At 39.2% G+C, this 23,845-nt stretch overlaps 1 protein-coding gene across 1 annotated transcript in view; it reads left to right on the top strand.

The window, feature by feature from the left end:
- Window positions 1–8,660: 8,660 nt before the first annotated feature.
- LOC306760982 (protocadherin-16-like) overlaps window positions 8,661–23,845 on the top strand; it is a 76,331-nt gene continuing 61,146 nt past the window's right edge. The window contains exons 1-2 of the mRNA XM_079247042.1: window positions 8,661–8,672; window positions 13,995–15,815. Of these exons, the coding sequence (XP_079103168.1) occupies window positions 14,016–15,815 (1,800 nt within the window). The 5' untranslated portion in view covers window positions 8,661–8,672; window positions 13,995–14,015. The remainder of the gene's footprint in view (window positions 8,673–13,994; window positions 15,816–23,845) is intronic.

The following is a 23,845-nucleotide window of genomic DNA, read 5'->3' as shown; positions in this document are numbered from 1 at the left end:
AGGGTAAAAACCGTAGCCTTTCTGTGTGGAGTTTGCATGTTAGCCCTGCGGCGTCTGTCATGTTCTTTGTCTTCTTGCCACCGTCTAAATACATGCATGTTGGGTTAGTTTCTTCTCCAAATTCTCCTTAGGTTTAGATTTGACCAATGAACTAATGGTCTGGAAAATAAATGAATACATCTGCTCTTTAGGTATTTTGACCATTTTTTTACTTTAAAAACATAAAATAAAAATGGATAAATTAGGTACAAAAATTATTCATGAATGTTGTTGTAAAAAGTCTAATTATTGTCTTTTCTATTGATATCAAGTAAACAGATACAATAAAGAAAAGGAAAAGGATGTTGCCCATGACAGACTGGAGACTGGCCACTTTATAAAATCTGAATGATAAACCACACTATGATTCTTTAGTCTGGGGGGGTAAAAATGCTCATCCCAAGTGTTTGTGTATGTGTGTGTGAGTGTGTGTTTAAATAATAAACTATCTGCCACTATTACCAGTAGTGGCAGCCTATCCCAGTGTGAGCTGGAGCCTGTCCCAGCTGATGTTTGGCAGAAGGCAAAGTAAATACTAGAAATAGAACATCAGAGCACTGTAACATAGGGAAACAGACAACCACACTCACTCACACACACACACACACACACACACACACACACACACACACACACACACACACACACACACACACCTGTGATGAATTAAGAATCACTGATTAACTCATTTTTGGGCCACGGGAGGAAAGTAGAGCACATGAAGAAAACCCTCAGCTGACCAGAAAATTCTGTATCGCTCTCAAAGGGACTCACCACAGCACTACAATGTCAGCCTAAGTTTAAATGAGCAGGAGGAAAATGTACGCAACAAAATAAACTTCTGCAAGAGACTATAAGCCAATGTATCTATATTTTTATCAATCTTCTTCAAAGATATTTAGTTATTAACAACAGCTCATGTACACCCCCCCCCCCCAAACATTTCTCTTAAGTTGTTCACTGTATTTTCAATTAAATGTATTGTTATGTTACAGTACAGCACTTCATGACAATGATGAAATACTCTTTTTAATTTCTGAATTTGACCATTTATGCTGTGGTTTGTTGTCATACATAAGTAATCAGGACATGAGCAGCACCATCTATCTTCCTCCCCAAAAAGTGTCCTTGTGACGCATGTGCATCCATCCAGGTAGACATTAACAGCAATAATTTTTTAAAAAATGTGTTACCTGTAGTAAACATTACCGCAATTCTTCATGAAGAATAAACGTGGCGTTCATAACAGGGATGTGAAAAGAATGCATTTTAGCACTGTATGTTTCTTTTCTAACCATAACGCAGCAATTTTACAGCTTAAAAGCATCCAGAAAATGAAAATTTCCATGTTTTGCTTAAATGTAACCATGGCAACCTGTTAAATGGCATCTAGTCGTGGCCAGGTAGCAAAAAGAATGTATTTTTGCTGAAACTACCATAATTATCTAAATAACATTTTTGTCTCAAGCCGAACAGGTTATTAGTAATTTAGTAAACTGTTGTCATGCCACTAACATAACATAATATGTTAGATTCAGATTCACGTCTCACAAAGGACCTTTTAGTTTTCTGCTCTACAAAACCTCTCCTTCCTTATTTTTAAAGACTTTATGACTTTTTGAACAATATTTTTGGAAATGATGTTTGCACCTGTGTGGAGATAGTTATATTAGATATTTTACCATCATGCTGCTTGTGGCTGTAGGCCTACTTTACAGGACAAATGTAAGTTTGTGCAAATATAGATATGACTCATTCTGAAGACCTGTCTGACTGTTTTTTAAATATTTTCATAGAAAACAACCCTATTCTAAAGGGTAAAAAGGCCAAATCTTGACACTTGCTTTTTTTTTTTTTTAACATAACATAAAGTATTATTGTGAAAAACTAATACAATGAAATAACCAAAGTGAGATTTGCATTCATAAAAGACAAAAATCTTTCATTTTAGTTTTTTCTCTTTTAGCTTTGTATCTCCACAGGAAGTGTGTCAACCATTTAGTTATGTTTTTTGTAATTTGTTTGCTTATAAAGCATATCGATCATGTGATCATAGATATTAGTTTGGGTAATAGCCTTGAACAGTCTTACCCAAAAAAACACATATGGTGAAACATTTATTTGCACAAATCTTTCTGAAAGTTCAGCCATAAAACAAAACATATTAAATAAATGTATTTGACTCTATGTTTAACAAGGCAGTTTGTGGTTGTAGGTTAGTGTATGAAGAACTTTGGTAACTCTTTATCCATGTGGAGCAAATAGGACTGATACCTCTTGATGCCGTGTTTAGATCAGCTTTATTACAACACTCTGGAATTGAAATTTTCCATCTTTCCATGCGTTTAAGCAGCACTTAGGACATCTTTTAACATGTTTTAATATGCTTTTCATAATATATTTTTGTTTTACTATGTTTCAACTGACAGGTTAAGAGAAAACTGTGAAGTGAGCTGACTTGTTCCCACTGAAGGAAGATCATTAACTGTTGATAGGAGGGTGTGCCCAATATGTTTCCTGTGGAATCAACCAAAAGCTTCACATCTGCCAAAGAAAACGAGCTTAGTGCATGGAAAAATTGTTTCCATGGTCAGGTATTATTTTAGTTTATTGTGTCACTCCATGATGCTCTCAGTGAACACCCTTTTTGTTAGTATTGTTGGTTGAGATGTGTGATGTAACCACCATGGATACGCAGTTGTATTAAAGTTCAGTGAGGTTACCATGGTGATATGAGGTAGCATTTCACCCATCTTATTTGTGAAAAACAGCCACTGTTTGCTTCAGTGTCAAAGCTTATTGCGACTTGTTTCCAAATGACAGATCGACAAATTCAAAGCGTTCCCAAGTGACAGGGTTGTGAAGTGTGGAGTAATGGGATTAGAACTTTTTTCTTAAGTTTTTTTCTTCCTTCAAAGCAACGTTTGCTTGAGCAATTTAATTGTTTTGGGAATTCCAGAGCATCGCTCTCAATGCTGTGCATTCCTTTCCTCCACAACACAATGCATTCCTAGAGAATAAAAGTGATCTCCATCAGAATTCGTTAGGATCCCTACAATGTCTCAGGAATTCCATCTAGCAGGAGAACAGCGTGTCGACAGTGTGATTGATAGTGTATTAATTAGTGAGTCGTCATTGCTAAAGTAGGTGTCTTTGTTAGAAGCCAGACTGCTGTTAACTGGACAAAGATGTGATCCTGACCAGTATATGGAAGCCATAAATCTATAATAATCTTAGAAATAACTCTGATATTCACTGTATGTAAGAGATAACTTGGCTTTGTATGCTTTATATGCCTCTGCTATTCAAATGGCACTTGAGTTGCTTTTTTCCAGCAAGAAAGATCCTTCTGCTGACATGCTAAATTATTCTCAGCACTAGTGCATCTTTTTTTTTTTTTTTTTTTAGCAGAGATCAGTTCAACTTCTCTGGTTTAAAAATGGTTTCTTATTTGTGTTGCTTGAGGAAAAATTGCCCGTTTCATTGATTTTACTCCACAGTTCTATGCATTATTTAACGTGTCTTGAGGCTGTTGTCAGAAGCGTAATACTGTAGATTTATTCATTTTAACTTTAGCTGTTTGTACAAAAAAACAGTTGTAAACAACTAACAAATTGATGCAAAGGAAATTCTGTCAGTCCTGACATATTTTGGTACCAAAACAGTTGAACTACGCTGGGATTTTATTGCAATTTCTTTCTAAACTTGATGTTCTCCAGGTGTGTTCAGAAAAACACAGTATACCAAACGGTTCTAGAAAGGGCATAGTGGTACAAAAATAGTAAAACACTTAATCTCTCCTAACATGGAATATGTAGAATTAGACTAAATAAGAAGGCAATCTTGCTATTTTTGTTGTCACAATGCATAAGAAATATAATGTAATTGATGATTAAGACTTTATTCTTTTAGCTGATTTAATCCACGTAACTGTGAATGGTGCATACAGGACCTTTTAAACTCAAGCCCTGTTTTGTAATTATGTAGTCAAACACATTCACACTTTGGCTTTGCTGAATTCATTAAATCTCTAAATAGTAATATGTGTACACTATACTATTTCTTCACTTTCTGTCCTGTGTCAGCATGGTAAAAAGAGAAAGCAGTTACAATTAATGCAGAATGTACATAAGTATACAGCATATAAATAAACATCTTAATGTATAATATGTTGTAAATAAGTATATCCTTGATTTCCAGCACCTGTCAGCCATCCTATTGGATGAAATGAGTTGGCACATAGCTCAGTATATGAGCAGGGCTTAGAAGGGGATTGAGAACAACACCACAGAGGCTAAACACCAACCACAGAGCTATATAACTGTAAGATCAAACACACATATCTGTGCACCACCTTGAGAAGAAGGCCTTTGATTCAATGCAGCACATATGGATACTGGAATGCTTGGATCTCTGCAACATCAACAGAACACTGAAAGCCTTCATCGAGAACTCCTTGAGGATGTGGAAGATGACCCTGGAGGCTGATTGCATAAGTCACCATCAAATGCAATATTTACCAAAGAGATGTCCTGCTCCCCCTCTGTTCTGTAATAATGTTTGTTAGATCATCACAGCTGCTATGCATACTGGTATGGAGCAACTGAAAGGCATCTCCTTTACATGGAAAACATCAAGCTGTACGCCAGGATTGAGTGGGGATATTGACTCTCTGATCCAGCAAGGACATTGGTATGTCATTCGGGCTGCATAAATATGGTCGAATGGTATCAAAGAGAGCCAAGATTATCGCAACAACCGAGAGTGAACTATTTGAGGCAAAATCAGAGGGTTGGTTGGAGGTACCTCAGGATACTACAGGCTAGGGACAACCATGAAGATGCAACAAGAAAGTTCATCTCAGCCAGTATGGAAGGAGGAAGGCTGGGGGCAAGCGAGTATCAGAGCCAGTAGTATACATTTTTTTCCCTATTATAAATAATGTGTTGAGGCAATTTATGGAAACAGGAGGCAGTAATCATATTTTTCAAATTACAATTAATTTGAGCGTGACAAAGAGCTAGGTATTCCCAGAGCTTTTCTTAACTAAATTAAAACCATCTGTGTAACCAACATCTAATATCCTCTTGAAAGGCTCATATGTTGTCAGTCTACATAGACTAAATCAGCACAGTGCATCAGTGCATGTACACAGAGCACAAATATGTAGTGAACTGATCTCAGGTTTCTTAATTTTATTTATGTAGTGTTTAATACCTTATGAACTTGTTTAAACTGCATCTCTTCAAGGTATTGTTAAGCAAACCAAAAGTCACATTTCCCTCAAATGCAAGGTAATTTGAGGGGAACGGTGTGCTAGTGCTCCTGGCTGCTTCGTCTCAATGACAGTCTACGTCACACCACGTGTTCAAATAAGTGCCAAATTCCTCAAAACATGCATAGTCCTCCTCTGAGATATCTCATACATCCCGTCATGTTCTAATCCAGATGGGACTCCCAAAGAGCAGCCATATGAAATCTGTATCCTTAGTAACCTCTGGCAAAAAAAACAAAATTACTTTTAAAAAGCACAAAGGGAGCTAAACTTTAGATTGCTTTAACAAATTATTATTGGGAAACAATCTGTTCAAAAAAATGAGGCGTTTCACTATTATGGTATGTTAGTTGAATTAGTTAGAAATGACAAAAACAAGCTGGAGTAAACCAGGAGTATTTTCAAAAGATTATGCTCAACTTTCAACATAACATTTAATTCTCAAGAAGTGCAAAATATTACCTGACTCTGTAACTGCCATGGGGTGAATCCTCTCTCACAACCTGGTTGTAAAATTAAAAAGGGATCTTCTTTTGCCCCTGCACCAGATTTCCAAGCAGTTTAATAAAAATTCAGCTGGGTAGTTTTACCATGATTTGCTATAAATTAAAAAAGGTCAATTAAAATGACACATCAGCTCTTGGATGGTAGAAGAAATACAAAGTAGGAAGATGTAGGATCAGCTGAATCTTATTCCTCTTCCCACAGCATTGACTTGGCATGTGGCAACTCATAAATGTCAACTTCTGCTTCTGTTTGTGGTGGAAAACTAAATCTATGAGGATTTTAAAGCACATGTGTTAAGTATCATTCAATGACATCATGTGTATTAGGTTGGATGTTGTTTTGGTCTGGTTGATGTTAATTCCTCTGGCCTAGTGGCCTGTCACATACACCTATCTTTAATCTTGAGTAAATCCGATCTGTTTATTATTTTTTAAATGGCCTTTAAGCAAGTCTAAGGAGCCGAGCCATGTAGTTTTCCACCCATCCTTCCTTGGTCAAGTGTCACTGAAATAAGCATCCCAAAAAATAAATCAACTAAGATTACAACCTTGTGATGTGGACAGCACCTAGCCTCAAAGTAGAATTGCAGATTTATCCATTATTACCGCACCTTGGTTTTTATTCATGCTCTGCTGTGACTCAGAGGTGCAATCAAAAAGTGGTCTAAAGTTTAGCTAGGATCTAAGCTGAACTCACTGCATTATACATTTATACACATTCGGTAAGTATATGCATGAAAAGGCACATGAAAAATTCATCGAAAATGTGAAGTGACCCTGAGTAGAATGGATGCAGATTAACTTTTAAGTTTCAGATTGAGGCATTTGCGAAAATCAAAGTAGTACTTTTTGTGAAGAACTGAAGCACTGATGCAAAACAAGCAGGAGGCTCCCATCCTTCACTGAGTAATACCTAATCGGTCCATCGTTGCCTGTACAACCATAAATAATGCATCAGTTTGACATTTTAATTTCAGGACATCTTTTCACCTTTCACCATGCTTCAAAGTTAGCGGCAACTCTAATAACTGTATCTTTTTTGCCTTTTCAGTTTGTCTACAGGATATTTGAGAAAAGTGTTATCTTGTCAACAGACAGTGTTTGTGTCATTTTTTTTAACAAATTGAAAAAAAAAGAAAATATATCTGCGAAACAGTTAATCTTGATAAAGCAAGGAGTTTGCTTTCCTTAATCAAACACAGACAGATAGTGTTGCCTTTGCTATAACACGACTTAATATCAAAAAGTTCCATGTTGTGAGAAAAGAAAAGCAACAGTGCTTTCTTATCTACTGCTATCGTAGTACATTCATGTTTATTAAATATTCACTAATCTGCTGATGCATGCATTGTATTTTGTATTTCTATTTACTTTTGTGGTTTTCTTCTATGAATGTTTACATAGTAAATCAGTTCTTATACAAGACAAACTTATTTAATCAAACATCATTTCAAGTTGTGCAGCCTGTCTGGCAGTAAGGCCGGGGCAACTAGTGCAGGGAACCAGATGATTATCCCAGTGGAAAGCCAAGCTGCTGCAGCCATCAGAGTGTACTGATTAGTGCCTGGATGTGTGTGAGCTTCACCCTCACAGTTATAATGAGAAGTTGTCCCTACCAGAACCATTTCCTGGCGATAGAGCAGTTCATAGAGTCAGACAGGGGAGGCATAACTAGACCTATAGAGGAAATATGGTGGCAAAGACATTATCCAGGCACTGTCCATGCAGCCTGTTGCCACTATTTCAGAACTCAAAACTCAAAGATTTGGTGACAATAAGATAAATCATTAAGCTGTATACATTTATCCCATTTCTGTCAGATGTTTCTCAGTAGGATGCTGACTCAGCGGGGTGTTTCTTTTTTTATTGCACTCATTTATCAGCTCTAAATAAAAAGTGACAGGAGTTCAATGACTTTCAGAGAATTCAGCGATTGACAAGACAGTAAAGCAGGGTTATGACTTCAGCACAATGAGACATTAAAGCCAGGTTCCTCTTTAGCTTTGACAGATGCTAGTTCAGTTCCTTTCAAGATTTTCAAGATACAAGAAAAAGTTACAGGCATTTTCTTTTGATTTTGAGCTGAGACTTGGTCTCAGCTTGTTGCTGTGACTTTGTTAAGTTATGGGTACTAAATGCATAAACTGATCCTGGTTTCATTATTTCAGAGCTTGAAAGTCTGAACATTTCCTATTACATTTTCATTAAATCAGTCTGATAATTGCTTTGATTTCTCTCTCAAATCCAGTTTAGAAATAGCCAGGGACCCTGTTCTTAATAGCCATATGTAGCCTTTTGTCCCATGTGAAACTGTATTATGGTTTAAAGACACATGGCATGTTTGATTTTTTCTTTTTTTTCCCTAAAATTCCAACAGGAAAAACATCAATGTGGAAAAGCATAATTTACAGTTCCCTTTTGGATAGGATGAGGGCACCAAAGTTCAGCAGTAACTTGGACTGCCTTCCTGCAGTCAGTGTGGCTCTTTGAGAAAATCACAGCAGCAGCAGTGAGGAGAAGAGCAGGAGGTTGTTGCACCCCGTCACGTGTTGAATAAATGAGATTTTGGAGACGGACGTCCGCGGCACCGTTTGCTTTCAGTTCGCGTGCTGCAGCAGCGTGTCTGCCACCAGACAGCGGCTCCAACACAACTTCATGTCGTTCACTAGAAGAGGAAAGTTTCACCACAACTTTTCATTTTTCCTTCGTTTTGCCGTTTTATAAGAAAGAACTTTGTTGCCGACAGCGATTTTTCCCCTCCCTGAGATGGATGTAACTTTCTCTTTGTACTTGGTCCTCAGAACAAGGTGCTGAGACCAGTCATCTAAAAACACGTAGAAGAACAGATGAATGTGAGTATCCATCACTAATCCACCAGTAGCCTATACTGGTTGGGTGAAGTTAACCATTAGTGCAGTTTATCCTGAACCACTGTTCACAGCTTCCGATCAAGCAGCTGCTATGGATGCAGACGGATGCTGTTCGGGAAAGGATGGGAAACATGATGGCTTATGATGGCAACTTTTATTGTTTGCAAATACGCTGTATAACTTAGTGAATAGGTTACATTAATGCAATCTTCTCTCATTACCTTGAAAAGTTGACTTTCATTTTAAAAACCAATGGAAAGTTAGTTTGCTACGATCCGAGCCAAAATCATTTTGGAACATTTTGCGGTTTAATGACTCTTTCTTTCAGGCATTATAGCGACAAATGCGCGACAAAAAAAAGATATATTTGCATTTTGCGTTGAATGTTAGCATATTTTAGTCTTGGTGCATTTTTTGTTTGTTGTGCACGAGCCTTTGAGATGCAGCCAGAATAACTAAACTGCCTGTTTTGTCGCTTCCGATGAAAGTTGTCCTAAAAGGCAGAAACGTTCCTCACAGAACAGTTCTAGAGTTGGATGGTGTTGCAGTCCCGACGCTGCTGTAGCTGCTGAGCTTTTTCACCGCAGTTTAACACCAAATGCTTTCTTACATGACAGTTAATGTGATCTCAGACTTGTGTTCAGGGACAGTGATTATGTTTTCCTTCCTCCAAATTAATAAATGAATCATATATCCAGTGGGTTCCATCACGTTGTGAGTGGGATTGTTGCTGCTGCGGTGAAGCTCCGTCATTTTTAGCGTTTCCCTTTTAAACTTGAGCCGCAAACCGACTGCAGTCTTCCCCTTTGTTTTGTCACCACCAGTTTGAGGAGAATTACCTTAACAGATCCTAACAGTAGCCTCCAGTCCAGATTTTTTTCTGTTTTTTTTCCCCCTCCCACTCAGATATGCTTGTCTGCTTAGTTTTGAGAGTAGACTACTTTTTCTCTTTTTCGATGACAGTTTTCATTAGATGTTTTGTTGCAGCTCTGGTGGAGAACTTTCCTCTAATGACTGCCATTTTCAGGCTGTGGGTTTGCTTAAAATGAGTGGGCAATGTCAGAGAGATGGGTGGGTGGGTGGGGGTTAGTACCACCACATCTTTTGTAAAAATGATTCCACTAAACCTTGATGCGATGGAATGTGTAACCATGTCATTGTTTCTCTTTGTGGTGTGTGTATGGTGTTGATGAAGCTTGCGCTCCATTTTTTTTTTTAAAAATAAGAAAAGCTAAGAAAAAGAAGTTTTCTCATCATAGCCACCTCAACACCACCAAGAAAGGTTTTGCTCCCTCTAACAAGGCTTACAATGGTTGGATTCATCCCATTGCAGTACCATCGCAGGCAACTAAGTCAAGTGTGTGTAAGGATGGCTTTTGAGGGTGTTGAGCTGCTGGTATTTTTAGAGTTAATTTATCAATTAATTAATTGTTTTAATGTATACTCTACATCAAAGCTGTAAGCAAGAAACTTTGTGTCCAAGTGAAATGTGAAAATCACAATAATTCCTGTTCTTTTCTGAATTAACAACAGCTACGACTTACATTAGTTGTTAGTGTTTGCACCACAGCTACTGTAACTTAACGCACATGTTTTAAGTGATGCAATCAGTAGTGCTGCCAATGCAATGCCAGATGGTGTCATCTTCAAAGATATGAGGTGTTTGTCTTTTTTTTTTTATTTTTATTTATTTTTTTTTTTATCCAAAAATTCTTACACAAACAGCTGAGCCAACCCATGCTGCTTTTACTGTGCCTGGGAAAGAAATGATCCTGCTTGTCACGAACCTTCAGAACCCTGGACTAAAGGCTTCACCAGAAAAAGAGTAGCTAGTGAGATCTTTCAACTCAGTGTTTGTTATGACCAGGAAGTGCATATGTATCTGAGGCCTGTGATGGCTTTTCCTGGTCTTTTTACATGCCCAGGGACCAAAGTTTCAAAGCCTAATGCAAGGCACAGAAACGCAGCACTTAGTCTGGCAAAAGTTGAGAGCATTTTCGTTTGGTTTGTGCTCAGCCTGTCATCCTCATGTCCAGGCAATCTGCAGTTCTGTCTGTGGTTTCCATTATGGCTCCATTGAGCCTTAGGCAGGCTGGCATGGTCTCGAAACCACAGACGTTTTCTTTGAGTTAACTCGAATCATGACATGCTCATTTTACAAAGACTGTCACTGTAGTTGTCTCTCTTGGCCTTTTGGTTGCGAATGACGTTCTTGTGTTGATTAAAGTTGTGCAGCTGAACATTTGCTTTTGAGGATCATGGTTTTGTTTTCAGTTAATTAAGATATCTTTTCAACTCTTGTTGGCTTATATCCATGTTGAATTGGTAGAATGGCAACATAACATTTGACAAAATCTGCTAATGTCGTTGTGAGAGTCAGTATTCTTGTATGTAATTGACTGAAATGGCTTATAAACAAGGTAGATGGTTTATTTTCTTTCATATCTGTTGTAGGATTTGCCAAATCAGTGATCTACTTATCTTGATTGTGATGCAAGACTAACAAAAACACTTCCAAGAAAACTAAGAAGTCAGATACAAATAGGCAGATACATGTTCAGAATCACATCTGTCCCATTTTATAAACACATCCTAGACAACCCTTTAGAGTAAAACACAGTGTTACCAGTATAGTTTGAATTCAGATGAATTAGCAAAGCACTCAGTATGATGTGCTTTGGATTTAAACAGAGGGTTCAGTTTTCTTGCACGTCGTGCAAACACTTGGATTTGGTCGTTTGATTGGATTAAAAGTATTTATAAGAAACTGGGTCAATGCTTAAGTCATTGCCAACAGTATCATCCAAAAGAAAATAACCTCAGTGATGTTGTAGAACTTGAAAATTAAATATTTTGATATCAAGGTAGTAGGTGCATGGGTGTTAATCCTCCAGTAGTTACATCACCATAACCAAACCCGTTAGCGATGTTTAACCACAAGTTGGAATTACTCAGGATGATCTACAGCAGTGATGCAAGAAAATAATTTGTATCCAGATTAGAGTGAGATCAGCCAAACAAAACAGCTTTCAACCATTATCAGTTTTTCCTTTAACCCCCCCCCCCCCCCCCCCCCAAAATTTCTGTCCCTTAAATCATGTGTATGAAAAAACTCTCCTAAGGTTCAGAAGTAAAACACTTAGTGTCTGTGTTGTGGTTGGCTGTTTGTGTTATATGGTTTGGGGTGCTTGCTGGCTTTAAATTGCAGGAATTGTTCTTCTTTTGCCTCACAGAAAATATTTTTAAATCACATGTTCTTCTTAACTTGTTATTGTGCAATTAGCTTACCCAGCTGTGTCTGCTATGTCCATTAGGCTGCACTGCTCTGCAGAGGTCCTCCACTGTAGCTCCACAAGTTAATGCATTATTTCAGTTATGGCATTTGGTCAAAGATTTAGGCCTTGAAAAACCATCTTTTGTGCTTTGGAGTCTGCTTTGTTAAAAGTTCATCCCCAGTGTTGCAATAAAGTAAATCAATACTGAGACTTTAAAGTTCAAGCTCTGTCAGGATTTTCAGGCCGTCATGGATGTGCTTATATTTTTTGGCAAGAACAGCACTCACAAAACAAGTCAAGATATGGAATGTAATGGTGAATTTCTAGCGCTTGCCTTTTATGGTCCTGTCATTTGCAGTTATATTAGTCTCTTTGAAAGCAATATGAATTCAAAATGAATACGACAAATTGGTCGAGAGTTAAAATTTTATGCAAAAACTTTTGAAAGATTTAGGATCAGTAAACATCCTGATAGTTCTGTTTCTTCCATTATAACAAGTAGTACTCATAGGTTTCTCACTACTCACCCTATGCTAAATTCAAGCCAATTTGACATTAAAGCTAGCATCTTCCGTGTTGTGGGCTCTGAATCGCGGCAGACTGAAATTAGCCCTGGATTCTTGTGTGTATATGGCCAACTTCCAGAAGACCTCAATTACAATGCTGCAGAGCCAGAAAAAGGGAAAGAGGTAGACTGTGTGGAGCCCTTCAATTCTGCTGTAGCCTACTACTCTGTCACTCAAACACACTGCTTCTACCGTGGCTAAGACAGATCACCACACTGCGTTCAGGGACACATGGGAGGCATTAGGCGAGTGCACACACACGCACACACACACACACACACACACACACACACACACACCCACACACCCACACACACGCCCACACACACACACAGATGTTTTGTGAACGTTTCCATGTTGGTGTCAGTTAAACCACTGGGGGGAGCCTTGCAGCATTTCCTTAAGATGTTCAACTCTTCAAATTTTAACAGTTTACTGGGCTTCTATCAATTTTCCCTTAAAATTTACTTCAGAAACAACTGAAGCAGTTTGACACAAATTTAGATGGAATCTCACACAAGCAGATCTCTTTTATTTAATGAAAACGACACTATTATTTTAATGCGTGCCAGACACTTGGTGGTTTTGGATTAATCTGCAGATGGTGGCAGTCTTGTTGAACAGTTTCCACATTACTCCATCTCTGTTGCAGAACGTCTGTAGGGGTGTTCACTGCCAAAGTCTGCCTACTATTTATGCAAGGCATTCTACTTTATTCAGGATTTTGTAATTTTTTTTTCCATTTTTTGATTTTTCACACAAGCATTTAATTCTCAAAAGATTTCAAGATATGTTTGCTTTATAAGAGTAACATTTTTTAAATGTTATGAGAGGCGCAATTTAAAACTGCTTGGTAGAATTCATTGGTAGCCCCCCCTGTCTGACATGATTGAGTGCTGTTATATCGTGCATGTTATAGCGAACATGCACGGTATCCAGGCAGAAGCATTTCTTGCACCTCTTTAATTAGAGCTGAATAGCAGCAGTCACAGGCTTCCTGTCTGAGATGGTATGCTATGGCCTGGGGTTGTAATGTTTCTTTTGAAAAGAACAGCTTTCTTGTATAAAAAAAAGAACAAGGTGTTGGGTTCTTAGCTAAAATAAGACATGTTGGAAAATGTTATGTCCTGGGCCTATTGTAAGTGATGTGGTAAGGAGCAGTGCCAATACAACTTACGGGAAGGTGTTTTTAGACATACATCTATTTTTCTTAAACTGAAACTAAACTAGCCCTGTGATGGACTGGCGAGCTGTCCAGGGTGTACACCGCCTTTCGCCCAAAGACTGCTGGGATAGGCTCCAGCTTCCCCGCGACCCTTCATCGGACTAAGTGGTTAGAATAATGAATTAATGAATGAATGAAACGAAACTATACTATGAAAATATCCCACAAATATTTCTTTCAGTTCTTGCTGTTGTAAGGTTTTCATTTTACTTAGGTTTTCCTCTTTGTGTGTCTGCAGGCTTAAAACAAAGGAGCAAAAATGAAGACCACTGCCAAGGGAATTGGAAAGTCTATAATGGATCCTTTGCACCGTGAGTGTTGGGGGAGCAGAAGGATAGTGCTAATATTGTATGTGGCCTTGGAGCTTATAACAGTCCATTCACCTCTGGTCCTTGGGACTCTTGAGCTGCAGCTAGATGAAGAAAAACCAGCGGGCACGATTGTGGGTGACATAAACGCAGGACTTCCCACTGGAGTCACAGCCTCCTTATTCTTCATTTCAGACCACGAGGGCACCGGGGTGGGTAGTGATTTGGATATAGATGAAAGCACAGGCATAATTAAAACTGCTAAAGTTTTGGACAGAGAGTTGAGGGATAGATATAACTTCATTGCTGTAACCATGACAGGTGTGACAGTGGAAGTGACTGTCAAGGTTAATGATATAAATGATCATGCCCCGAAGTTCCCCCGAAAAAGGGCTACATTTAAAATTCCTGAGCAAACAGTAATCGGAACTAGGTTTCCTCTTGAGCCAGCTGTTGATAATGATAAAGGGCAGCTTACAACGCAAGGGTATCTTATCAGGGATGGAAATGTTGGCCAGGCATTCACCTTGGAGACCAGGAGGGGAAGTAATGAGGTTCTCTTTCTGGACTTGGTGGTCAATACCATTCTAGACCGAGAGAAAAGATCAGCCTATACCTTATCTTTGGAGGCCTTTGATGGTGGATCCCCTAAAAGAACTGATCAGATGACATTAGATATTACCGTGCAAGATATTAATGACAACGCTCCTGTTTTCAACCAGAGCCGCTACCATGCTATAATATCAGAGAACCTCCAACCAGGAAGCAACATCTTGCAGGTGTTTGCCACAGATGCTGATGAGGGAGACAATGGGATGGTGCTCTATGAAATAAATAGGAGACAAAGTGACCCGGATCGCTACTTTGTCATTGACTCCCGCTCTGGCATCATCACACTGAACAAGCCACTGGACTTTGAAATGAGGAGAGTCCATGAACTGGTGGTCCAAGCGCAAGACAATGCAACCCAGCCAGAAGTGACCAATGCCTTTGTCACCATCCATGTCAGAGATTACAATGACAACCAGCCCACAATGACCATCATCTTTCTCAGTGAGGATGGGTCTCCAAGAATATCTGAAGGGGCACAACCAGGCCAATATGTTGCTCGGATCTCAGTTACAGACCCAGACTATGGGGAATATGCCAATGTCAATGTTTCCCTAGAGGGAGGGGATGGAAAATTTGCCCTAACCACTAAAGATAGCATCATCTATCTCGTCTGTGTGGATCAGATTCTGGACCGGGAGGAGAGAGATTCTTATGAGCTGAGGGTGATGGCGACAGACTCAGGTATGCCTCCTCTCAGGGCTGAATCTTCCTTTATCATCCAAGTGACTGACGTCAATGACAACCCTCCTTTCTTTGACCAGCCTGTCTACAGGCAAATCATACCTGAAGTGGTTTTTCCAGGCAGCTTTGTGTTGCAGGTAACTGCAAGAGATAAAGACCAAGGGCCCAATGGGGACATTAGCTATAGAATCCTGAAAGACCAAAGTCCTTATTATAGCTGGTTCAATATAGACTCCATTACGGGGATTATCACCACTTTATCCCAGCTGGATTATGAAAAGAATCCAAGTCCCAGTATAACTGTGGTGGCCACAGATGGAGGGAGACCACCTCTTTCTTCCACTGCAGTGGTCAACATTTTACTTCAGGATATAAATGACAATGAACCTGTATTTGCAAGAAACTTCTACAATGTGTCCATCAAGGAAAACACAGCTCCAGAGACATGCATACTTGAGGTAGGACATTTTCTTGGAGATTTATTTCAATTGAAAAAAATGTTTATTGATTTATTTTCATCAACACTTTTGCATTAAATCTCTGCCCTGATCTCATAAGATTTAGCATTTTGTCTCAGGGGGAAATGTGAGGAGCAAAAAAAAAAAAAAAAAAAAAAAAACTAAATTCATTAGATAAATGGTTTTCTGTCTGTTTTTTTTTTTTTTTTTTTTAGTCCTGTTATTCTTTTTAGAGAAGTTATTTTTTAATGATGAAGCTGTTGAAATTGGATGGCTTGAGTGAGAATTTACCTGCAATTTTAGGCCAAGAAGATCTCCACTTTGGCTGTCCTCTCCTTCACCCTTTGAAAAGTTTCCAGGGTAACAGAGGCAGCTTAAAGTACTCTGTCAACCCAGACACAAAAGGGGTTTTCACATGTTCACAGACAGAGACAAATTCAGGGCTTTATCTCAAGAAATGTATGTCACTTCACTCTTAAAAGGCACCTTCATTAGGGGTGTTTATTGTGAGAAAAATGACCACAGGTTACACGATTAATTAAAGCTCAGACAAATTACAGTGCTCTATTCAAAGACTGTCTTGTTTCTCAAGTTGTTTTCAGTTTCCTATCGAAAAGACAGCACCCAGAAAGGGAAAATAAGCTCATCAGGTGTAAAAACAGTACAAATAATTTCTTATTTCAGCAGGCTTGTGTTTCTTTTTACAAGTATAGAGGTTTAAATAAAATCTATTTTGCAAGTGTCTGCAGTAATACTGCATGGATCAAGGAGTTGTCCAAATAAGGCATCCAGCAGATGATATCTTGGCTCAAGGAGGGCTGTAGAGGACAGAGAGTTGTTAGAGAACATGCAGACTGTAATTCAACACCTGGCTTAAATATGCTATACATGTTGGGAAGGCTTCCACCAATTATTGATAACAAGGATCATAAGAGTAAGAATGAATGGAAGCATCCTGAAACTGAATATGGAAGTTGGAAAATTAACCAGATAGTATGATATGCTTGATCAGTTGCCCCTCAGGGTCCAAGTCTGAAGTAGTTCTTGGAAAACCACTGCTCTCTGCATCTCTTTGGGCTGCCTGGATGCTGTAGACGTGTGCTTGGCAGGCCATGTGAGAACAGACTGCTCTTACTTGGGGTGCCAGCTCTACATCCAAACATCACTGCAAGACATCTGATGACTGACTTTTTCTATTTGTTGATAACATTCCCTATGTCTCCCTTTCAATACAGAGTGCTTTCCAAAAAAACCATTACAGTATGGGTATTGCGATCATTAATTCAGAAGTTTGAAGTTCCATTATTTATTTTACTCTGTGGGTCACCAGCACAGCAGTTCATGATTATTTCAGTGAAGTCAGGCTCCACAGTTCTGTGCCTGTGATATTTTGTCACTTTCTTCTAAACATCAGTTGGTTTTGAGATTACTTTAAAATTAGACATGAGGGGGTAGGGGGATAACTAAAAATAAAGATAATGAAATAAGCCCATTAACAGCAGTCAATCATGTAATTTAATATGTAAAATCTGTTGCAAAGAAAATAGGTCATGCTTGAGGGAGGAGACAAAATATAACACAAGAAACAAAATTTTACAAACTCCAAGCTGCGCAGTGGAATGTTTTTTGTGACGCACTACTAATTTGATTCACCATGATTAGTTTTCCAACTGTGTCCTGTTTTACAGCTTATCTGAATGTTTTGGAGGTCAAAAAGCATTTGTTGGAGCAGAGACCTGATGCCATAAAGAAACCAAATTGCTGTTGCAAACTATGTTTTGTGCTCACTGTTAAGTATATATATCAGTTTTACACTAGATATGCAAACACATAGAAGCTTTTACATTTTTTGCTTGGCCACTACACATTAATTGTGTGAAGACTTTTCAGAATAATTGGAAAGTAATAAAATGGAAACTACTTTGTGGTCACTTCATGAGGTTTGTTAAGCCCATGGACTTTTAAATCCTGAAATGGGAGGGAATAGACCTGTGCAAAATGTTGTGAGGGATGAAGCACATGAGCCAGCTTTAATATTTCCAAATGGAGTAAAGCAAAGCATGGTTGCCTTGGCTTTGAGAGCTAGCCATTTATTCTACTACGTGTTATTTTACTCATGAAGTAATGAAACTTTTCAGTTGGTTGTGAGGGAATCATGCACGAGGGAATAACTTACACGTATCATTACGGTTTTAGGTTAATTTAGAGGATCTCTGCTAAGAATTGTTCCTCTGTCTGTCATGGGGGGTGCTCTGGCTCCAGTAGAAAGGCGAGAGGGGGTCTCTTGGCAGCTGTGGGGGAAATGAACCCTGACAAGTGCTTGCTGGAGTGGCGGAGGTGAAATAAGCAGGGGGGCTTCCTTTTCTGTCCGTTGGCCTGAACCTCTCCAAAATTTTATCTGATTTCCCTTCATTTTTCATTAGTGAGGTGTGAGGATAGACTAGACTTCATTTTTAAGCCCAGCGACCCCAATGTTCATGTCAGAATGGACTTCTTGTCAATGCTGCAGCCCCCTTCAGCAACATGAGACAAACATTGATTGCTATGATAAAAGAGGCAAAGCTTTAGCCATTTTTCTTTCTTTAAAATGTAACTCAGACTCAGTCGCCTTCAGATTATTCTTTCGTGTCTTGGCTTGACCTCAAACATATATCCCCTTTAAAACAACATTGGCATTATGTGTGAAGGATTGTTGTGCTTTGGCTTAGATTTCTTGATCATGTTAGTTTTCAGATGAGATAGGTTTGGATACAAAGTCCTTTTTAGTGGTCATACAGTACCTCTGAACCATATTCATTATTTTACACTGAATTCTTTAAAGGAATCCTAGTTGAAAGAGGTACCTCATTGAAGTGACACTTTGACTCACTTCTCCCTTCCCGCCAACATAAAAGCAGCCAGCCTATTGAGGAAAAGGACTACTCATAATTGCCCCGGAGAGAAAGTATGAATGATTGAAAGAATGTGTTTCTTTCACACTAGCCCCTCGTAGTTTTTGCAGTCTTTTTGTTCTTTAGTGACCACCCACTGCTGACCACCAGGCAGGTTCCTATAAAGATTCCAGTGCTTAAAGTCATGCTTTTCTCAATCCTCTGCTAGTTTAGGAAAAAACAGAAGACTTGCTTTAATTTAGAAAAATTCATAAGGCTTGAAGTATCAGGATTCAGGTATTCACTGTTTTAATTGCAGAAGCAGCTTTTGTTCAAATCTCTTCCGTGAAATTGAAATAGTCTGCATTGTTTCATTACTCTTTAATGTCTTGCACTCAGTGTCTGCCTTCTGCTCCTCTGTGTGTGCCCTCTTTGGAAATGACTCTGTAATAAATCTGAAATAGACTTGAGCAGTAATCTAATAAAATTTGATTAAGTTGATAAATGCAAATAGCCTAATAGAATAGAATAGCCCCCAACCCCCCCCCCCCCCCCCCCCCCCCACACACACACACACACACACACACACACACTCCTTAGTTTATTAAAACAATCAACTCTTTTTGTTTGTTTTAACTGATATCTTCAGTTGCAGAAATCCTGGACTTTCACAAAGAGCTTCTCCTCTCTGACTCATGAATAACATCATTTTCTTTCCCAGAGCTTCTCAGGATAGCGCATCAAACCTGCTCATTATAACTTTTAGTTTTTACAAAACTAAAGTTCTGCAGAGCAGCCATTCAGAATGCAGCGATTGGATGGCAGAAAAGAAACCTCACTGTTCCACATACAAATAACGGTATCTTAAATAAAGCTTTTCCAAATTAGGCTCTTGCTTTCTAAAAATAAGATACTAATTATGGATGAGGGAAATTGACTATTTGAGACTGGTATTTGTGGTAGACAAAGCATGTAATCAATTCTCACCAAGCATTTTTCTGTGGATTGTGCACGTCAAGTGAAATGTTCACTTGTCTGTTTTAATACCAGACAGGGCTGTCTCACTGGGAGACTGGTTTAGCTTGAGGGAAGCTGACTCTGCATTTGGTCTTTTTTCTGTTTCTTTTTCCTCCTCCCAACGACCAATCTTCATTGTGGCTCTGCGGTATAACACTATTTTCAGGGAATGGTAAAATTGCAGGAAACTGGATGTGCTACTTAATGTGTTCGTGAATGTAATACTTCCTTGAACACTTACTTCTGGGCCTTGCAGGGGCAGTGAAGTGAACATAAACACTGATGTACATCTGGATAGAATGTGGGTGTTCAGGTCAAAGTTGCTGTGCTTGAGACAGCTGAACGCATTTTATTGTGCTCAGACATCCATCAGCAAATCCGCTACCTCTTTCTCTCCTGCAGCACAGAAAGAGGAGAAGGTTGTGGTAAAAACTTAAGTGTCAACTGGCTGAATACAGAAGCTCGGAGGAAATACCATTCATTAGTGTAAAACCAAATATGTAGTTGTTTTAACACCAAACTGTTAAACAAAATGAAAGAACAGTATTTTTACTGGACTTAGGATTATAGCCTATACGTGTAATTACTAAATGACATTATTAGGCTACAGTGACCTTTTCTGCTATATTAATAGAACCTTTTGTTATGATTATGGTGGATTGTTTTGGATTGTTGTTATAAAATAATGCAACAAAAAGCTCTAAACTCGATTTTTTTCCCCATATTTTTTAACTGCACTGTGCATGCACCGTCAAAAAATGATAAACCAGTCAGTTATGTAGGCATGATCTTTTTATAGTCAGTTCTTTCTCATATAAAACTGTATTTCCGACATTAAACATTTACATTTGTGTGATACAGATGTAACCAGAGCAACAGAGCATCATGCTGTCAGAATTTGCTGGTTGCTTTACCCATTAGTGGTAAAGCCAGCAGTGCTTACAAGACTTCAGAGCTGTGATGTTGTTCCACGCAGTGCTGCCCGTAAAACAAAAGTTGTAAAGAATAAAAGTCAGCTGCAGGGGCTTCCTGCACACATCTGGCAGGGAAGGTAGATGGGTTTATATATATCTCTCATGGGGAACAAAATTTCATCTGTACGGTCCGTCGCCCAGACTGCATGCTGCAGGTGAGACAGGCCTCCTTGTATTAATTCCAAGTTTCTGTGAGACATTGTGAGTGTAGTGAAAGGCCTAAGACAGACAGACAGAAAAGAAAACATTTGAGTATCCACAGAGGGATTCAGTCTCTGGCAACAGTGACAAAGCTTGGACTCAACAGCTGGATCCAGCTGTTCCTCTGACACCGGGGTGTCCTGTCTCGTAGTCTGTTTGTCTTTCTTTGCTCGCTCTGCTTGACCAGACGTCTTATCTCTTCCCACTTCCTCTTCCCACAATGCTGTGTTCTCTTTGTGACCCTGTTACACCTCTTCGCTTCCCGTCGGTCTCTGTGGTGTGGTGACATGTGGATCAGAGCAGGTGATAGCACATCTGCAGATGCTGGTCCTCTCCTGAGAGATTTGAGCAGACTACCTTGTGGATCTCAGTCTGATGAGGCCTAGAATTATCCAGCTTGATGATGCAAGAAAGAGAGAGTCCACGGTGCCGGCGAAGTGAGGTCAGACTGCAGGTGCATGTGTCTTCTTGGTCACATTGTCAAAGTGTTGCATTCAAGCACAAGAGGAGCATCTTTGTTTGACCTTTGTAAATAGAGGCATTTATTCACTTTGCCCGCTCCTTTGAGACAAATTAATGGGAAGGGGGGTGGTAGACCTTGAGACCGGCTCTGGTGACAGCAGCCAGGCCTTCTGTTCTCACCCCTACTGGTACCCCTGCACATGTGCAAGGCAGTTGGCACCGCTGAACAAGCTGGGCATCAGGAAGCATCATCTGTTCATGATATTCTCTCTGTTCCAAAGCAAATCTGAGCTAAATCATCCATCCAGGCCCCTGCTGTCCATCAGAAAGCACCAGACTGGAAAACAGATGCTGAGTGACAGCTTGCCAGGTAACAAAAATCAGTAACCACAAAACTGGACTCCAAATAAAAAGAAGCTAATCGGTTTCGACACGAGGATGGACACATTTTGCATCGGTACAAAGCAGTTCAATTTTTACATTCATGACAGAAGTTCTTCTTCCTAGAAGAGCGTGCATATATTTACACAGCCTTAAAATATTGTAACCACTGAGCAAATGTCTCCATTTCCAGAGCTCCAGAACTGTTACAAAGAATGCATCGCTTTCGTCTGCCAGCAACCTCAACCCCCTTTTGCTCAGGCCTTTCTGCTGCACTGGCTGCCAGTTGAAGTAGCGACTGAAAAGAATGTTACTGAGCCGAGCAAACTCAGTGAAGGAGTGGTGCATTGAGTTACAACGCATGCATTTGCCTTCAGAAAATGTTTTGGTGTACAGCCAGGTCTAATGAGGCTTTCAGGACTGCTGAGCATTAGAACCGGTCAATACTTTGGCTACCCGAGGGAGAAACAGAATGTAGAGAACAGTATTTCAAGGACGAGGTAGTGGATTTGTGATAGACATTCAAGATGTCAATGTGATCAAGAAAATGTGGGACCTGCATGACTCTGGTTGTACAGGACAGTTCTGGTGTGCACCAAATTAGTACTAGAAGCTTAACGTTGAACCACAGGTCTTATTCTTAATTTGAGTAAACTGTGATTGAAGCATCGGGTCTCCAAATTACTTCTTTGATTCCTCTTGAAGTTTTTGGATTAAAATAATTGTTTTGCTGTTTTAACTGCATTTAATACAAACACATTATTAAATTAATAGCACTTAATAGCACTTTTTTATGTGGAAAAAATGTTCTGAGATACCCATGGCCAAAAAAGACCAAATTAGATGAATGAGATATAGAAAAGTACTATCCTTGTACTTAACCCGGTTCTACAACGTTGGCAGTTTTTCCAACCTTTGTAAGCCAGGGCAAAATGGGAAGAATGACATGCCACACAAAAAACAAAATTGGGGGGAGAGATGTTCCACTTTTACACTGTGGTTCACCCGCGTTGTCAGTCCTGGCTTCAGACAGAAATGCGTCCAGGCCTTAATGAATTCCCAGTATGTGTTTAGCCGTGCTCCATGGTGGCCCTCCCTCACACTGTTGTTTGCATATGGACAAATCTTCTGCTGCTTGTGTTATAAAGGAGTAATTGTGCTTTCCCTCCCTCTGTTGTAAGGCATCCATCCCATAGATTAGCTGTAATAAGAAGACAACTCCTTGACTTCATTGTGATTTCCTCTGAGTGCAAGAAGGTGGTTTAAAGATTTAGCAGATGCACTAATTATCACACAGTTATGCACCTCATAAATATAGCTAATTTGCTCTGCTGCTATTGAATTTATGTTGAAGATTCTGTGTTGCTTCTTTTAAGCACTGTGCAAATCTTTGTTTAGACCTTGGTGTGTGCCCTGGTGCTGTTGGAGTATACGGATCAGTAGGATTCTCTGCTGTAATTAAGAAGAGCTAGAGCTCAGCATTACGATGTGATATCACATCAGGTGAAGAAAAAGCAATGGATGGGCTGTGTGTATGTGCATGTGATGATGACAAGGTTTAAAGACAAGTTTTAAAGTGGAAGAAACGCTTTAATCGGTGCCACCATTGCTTCACAAATGCTTTTTGTGGAATTTAAAGCTTCAACACTGTAGACTCTAGGTTGAACTCTCGATATGCAGCCACTCATCACCAGCAGAGGCTGCGTCTGCCCTCACTGCGATGCAACACCTTGAAATGTGACCTGACATATTTGTGTTCAACAGTAATTGACCTCACACACACTACAGAGGCTCTCTTCCAAGCTTTCAAGTGAATTTGTTCACTCTCAGTGGATAAATGTTTTTTTTTACATTTATAAGAAATAGGTTTAATCTGAAATGGCTTTTTCTACTTCAAAGTGAGCTCAATAGTGAGCTCTAAGGCTGGGCTATATTGCAATATATATCGTTTGGACCAGTGTTTTTCAACCTTTTTTGAGCCAAGGCACACTTATTTTTACTGAAAACTCACAAGGCACACCACAAACCAAAATGTTTTGTTTTGGTTTTTTTGTTAAAAAAAAGTCCATATTATTAATATGAAGTCCATCTTGTCAAAGTGGCCTTCAATATAAATAAGATAAAC

The sequence above is a fragment of the Telmatherina bonti genome (assembly GCF_933228915.1).
Source record: "Telmatherina bonti genome assembly, chromosome: 9".
Taxonomy (NCBI): Eukaryota; Metazoa; Chordata; class Actinopteri; order Atheriniformes; family Telmatherinidae; genus Telmatherina; species Telmatherina bonti.
Note: the sequence above shows the minus strand (reverse complement) of the source record. Positions and strands in the feature narration are given on the sequence as shown.